The sequence below is a fragment of the Brachyistius frenatus genome, unplaced genomic scaffold (genome assembly GCF_029030835.1).
Source record: "Brachyistius frenatus isolate BFR_SWC_R1_liver_20210118 unplaced genomic scaffold, ASM2903083v1 Contig_543, whole genome shotgun sequence".
NCBI classification, from domain to species: Eukaryota; Metazoa; Chordata; class Actinopteri; family Embiotocidae; genus Brachyistius; species Brachyistius frenatus.
Window position 1 is genome coordinate 60,001 of NW_027211142.1, and position 4,803 is coordinate 64,803.

At 52.7% G+C, this 4,803-nt stretch overlaps 1 protein-coding gene across 1 annotated transcript in view; it reads right to left on the reverse strand.

Moving 5' to 3' along the window:
* The window catches only part of sinhcaf (SIN3-HDAC complex associated factor), a 4,909-nt gene extending 1,515 nt beyond the window's left edge, over positions 1 to 3,394 (reverse strand). The window contains exons 1-2 of the mRNA XM_069688201.1: positions 3,355 to 3,394; positions 3,116 to 3,266 (exon numbers count right to left, since the gene is read on the reverse strand). Coding sequence (XP_069544302.1) covers positions 3,116 to 3,266; positions 3,355 to 3,394 — 191 coding nt within the window. The remainder of the gene's footprint in view (positions 1 to 3,115; positions 3,267 to 3,354) is intronic.
* Between the last annotated feature and the right edge of the window lie 1,409 nt (positions 3,395 to 4,803).

Genomic DNA, 4,803 nt, shown 5'->3' on the forward strand with positions numbered 1-4,803 from the left:
CTACAGTAGAACGTGACATGGACACGCCGGCTCACTACAGTAGAACGTGACATGGACACGCCGGCTCACTACAGTAAAACGTGACATGGACACGCCGGCTCACTCCGGTAGAACGTGACATGGACACGCCGTGACATGGACACGCCGGCTCACTACGGTAAAACGTGACATGGACACGCCGGCTCACTACATGGTAAAACGTGACATGGACACGCCGGCTCACTCCGGTAGAACGTGACATGGACACCCCGGCTCACTACATTAAAACGTGACATGGACAAACGTGACATGGACACGCCGGCTCACTACAGTAAAACGTGACATGGACACGCCGGCTCACTACAGTAAAACGTGACATGGACACGCCGGCTCACTACAGTAATGGACACGTGACATGGACACGCCGGCTCACCAGTAGAACGTGACATGGACACGCCGGCTCACTACAGTAGAACGTGACATGGACACGCCGGCTCACTACAGTAGAACGTGACATGGACACGCCGGCTCACTACAGACATGGACAAAACGTGACATGGACACGCCGGCTCACTACAGTAAAACGTGACATGGACACGCCGGCTCACTACAGTAAAACGTGACATGGACACGCCGGCTCACTACAGTATGGAACGTGACATGGACACGCCGGCTCACTACAGTAGAACGTGACATGGACACGCCGGCTCACTACAGTAAAACGTGACATGGACACGCCGGCTCACTACAGTAAGAACGTGACATGGACACGCCGGCTCACTACAGTAGAACGTGACATGGACACGCCGGCTCACTACAGTAAAACGTGACATGGACACGCCGGCTCACTACAGTAAAACGTGACATGGACACGCCGGCTCACTACAGTAAAACGTGACATGGACACGCCGGCTCACTACAGTAAAACGTGACATGGACACGCCGGCTCACTAGAACGTGACATGGACACGTAAACGTGACATGGACACGCCGGCTCACTCCGGTAGAACGTGACATGGACACGCCGGCTCACTCCGGTAAAACGTGACATGGACACGCCGGCTCACTACAGTAAAACGTGACATGGACACGCCGGCTCACTCCGGTAGAACGTGACATGGACACCCCGGCTCACTACATTAAAACGTGACATGGACACGCCGGCTCACTCCGGTAGAACGTGACATGGACACGCCGGCTCACTACAGTAAAACGTGACATGGACACGCCGGCTCACTCCGGTAGAACGTGACATGGACACGCCGGCTCACTACAGTAAAACGTGACATGGACACGCCGGCTCACTACAGTAAAACGTGACATGGACACGCCGGCTCACTACAGTAAAACGTGACATGGACACGCCGGCTCACTACAGTAGAACGTGACATGGACACGCCGGCTCACTACAGTAAAACGTGACATGGACACGCCGGCTCACTACAGTAAAACGTGACATGGACACGCCGGCTCACTACAGTAGAACGTGACATGGACACGCCGGCTCACTACAGTAAAACGTGACATGGACACGCCGGCTCACTACAGTAGAACGTGACATGGACACGCCGGCTCACTCCGGTAGAACGTGACATGGACACGCCGGCTCACTACAGTAAAACGTGACATGGACACGCCGGCTCACTACAGTAAAACGTGACATGGACACGCCGGCTCACTACAGTAAAACGTGACATGGACACGCCGGCTCACTACAGTAAAACGTGACATGGACACGCCGGCTCACAGTAAAACGTGACATGGACACGCCGGCTAAAACGTGACATGGACACGCCGGCTCACTACAGTAAGAACGTGACATGGACACGCCGGCTCACTACAGTAAAACGTGACATGGACACGCCGGCTCACTACAGTAAAACGTGACATGGACACGCCGGCTCACTACAGTAAAACGTGACATGGACACGCCGGCTCACTACAGTAAAACGTGACATGGACACGCCGGCTCACTACAGTAAAACGTGACATGGACACGCCGGCTCGTGACTCCGGTAGAACGTGACATGGACACGCTCACTCGGCTCACTACAGTAAAACGTGACATGGACACGCCGGCTCACATGGACACGCCGGTAAAACGTGACATGGACACGCCGGCTCACTACGGTGACATGGACACGCCGGCTCACTGACATGGACACGCCGGCTCACTCCGGTAGAACGTGACATGGACACGCCGGCTCACTCCGGTAAAACGTGACATGGACACGCCGGCTCACTACAGTAAAACATGACATGGACACGCCGGCTCACTCCGGTAGAACGTGACATGGACACGCCGGCTCACTACATTAAAACGTGACATGGACACGCCGGCTCACTACAGTAAAACGTGACATGGACACGCCGGCTCACTACAGTAAAACGTGACATGGACACGCCGGCTCACTACAGTAAAACGTGACATGGACACGCCGGCTCACTACAGTATTAGGAGGTAGGAGGCGTGGCTTGGTGGCATTATTCACAGACTGACATGCAAGATGATGTTTGAATCCAGGAAGTAACCATGTTTTTGCCGAGTTGCTTTTTGTTTCCTGTTTCCTTAGCTATAAGTTTCATTTTCCTATAAATCACGTGGCTCAAAGCATGCAGTAGGTTACGTTTTCGTCCACTACAGGAGAATGTGAAGCTGTCACGCCTAGACAGGCCAAAATGTGGCTATTTCACGTTTTGCTGTAGTGCACCGGTGTCTATTTTACACTTTGCCGTGATAGCAGGTTGTTGTGAGTGTTTGTGCTGTCATTGGTAAACGCCTGAGAGCTCGTGTGGAAGCAGTCAGAGGAGGTCAGAACAGGTGAATGTGATGATGTCACAGACGGGTCGTCTACAGGGTCATCAGACCTGCCAGACTTCTGTCTCTGATTCTGTGCAGTCAGAACCAGTCGTGAGGTTTGGACCTCTTTGGACAGTTAACAGATTGGAGCCATGTTTGTCATCTGTAATCATATAATCTGATGGGTTTATAACGCCTCCTTGTTTGCACTAGAATGGGTTAAACATGGAGCAGCTAAAAATACTGAACAATAATTCAACATGAATTAATAAACGTTTCCCTCCTGGCACAGACAGCCACTGATCCTACAGCAGAAACATGTACTGCATGTTTTACCTTCTCCAGTATGTAAGGTCCAGGAAGGAGAAGACAGGAGAGGGGGCGGAGCCTGCAGACAGCTCCGTGTCCGAGCCCTCGTCTGATTGGTTGCTGTAGCTGGGTGACTGTGCAGGTGAAGCACTAGAGGTGCTGCTTCGGGCGTCGGAGTCTGAGGAGGACAGACATCACTGATACCAACACTTCTACACACTAAACATCACAAACAGTTGAACTCTGTAGCCCCGCCCACCGCTTACTGCTTCTCTTCAGCTCGCTCTGCACATGCAGTTTCTTCATCTTCTTAAGATGGCGCCGCGCTAGTGGCAGCCTGTTGCGGCAGCTCCCCTCCCCTTGTTATTAGTATTATTAGTATTTTTTAAGCCTTTCTCCTCTTCAGAGTTGTTGTTTTTTTTTTCTTTCTTTCTCTCTCTTTCTCTCGTGTGTTAAGTTAACGGACCGTAATGGACCGTAATTTTTCCACTTTTCTGGTTGGGGGCTCTGTTATTGTTTACTCTCATGATCAGCTGATCGTGCTGAGTAGCCCTCTACTGCTGCTGCCCGGAGCGAGGCCTGAGATCCCCGTTGAACTTCGGAGAAGACGGCGGGGTTGCAGAGCCGGAGCTAAGCTAAAGGCGGAAAGGAGGAAATATAAACCAGCGGTACCGGCGATCTTAATGGGGAACGTGAGGTCGTTGGCCAACAAGACGGACGAGCTCGGCGCTGGTAAAGACCCAGAGAGAGTACCGGGAGTGCAGCATCATGTGTTTCACCGAGACGTGGCTGCACTCACATTTCCCGGACCACAGCGCGGCCGTACCCGGCTTCAGGACTGTTCGGGGGGAGGAGACGTTGTTCGGAGAGGCAAGAAGAAAGGTGGAGGGATTGAAGTCTATGTGAACGAGAGGTGGTGTAATCCCGACCACGTGTGTGAAGGAACGTTTCTGTAGCCCGGACATTGAACTTCTAGCCGTGGGGATGCGTCCGTATTATTTACCGAGGGAGTTCACGTCCGCCATTGTTATCACTGTGTACGTTCCTCCATCAGCTGACGTAGAGGCAGCAGTGGACACCATCCACTCCACTGTGTCCAAACTTCAGACTAAGCATCCCGGTGCATTTTTGTTAGTTACTGGAGACTTTAACCAGTCTGGATAAAGTTCTGCCAACTGTTCACCAGTATGTGAACTGCCCCACCCGGAACAATAAAACTCTGGACTTACTGTATGCTAATGTCATGGATGCATACAGTACTACTGCCCTTCCCCCTTGGTAGATCAGACCACAACCTGGTCCTGCTGACTCCCAGGTATGTCCCCCTGGTGCAGAGGCAGCCTGTGTCCACCAGGACTGTGAGGAGGTGGACACAGGAGGCTAAAGACGCCCTGCAGGACTGCTTTGAGTCCACGGACTGGGATGTGCTGTGTGGACCACATGGGGAGGACATCAACAGCAGGACGGACTGTATCACAGAATACATCAAATTCTGTGAACACACCACCGTACCATCCAGGACTGGACACTGCTTCCCCAACAATAAACCGTGGATCACCAGTGACCTGAAAGTTCTTCTTAATAAGAAGAAAGCAGCCTTCAGGTCTGGGGACAGGGAGGAGCTCAGGAGAGTGCAGCGCCACCTGAAGGAGAAGATGAGGGAGTGCAAGGACTCCTACAGGAGGAAGCTGGAGGCAAAACTCCAGCAGAACAAC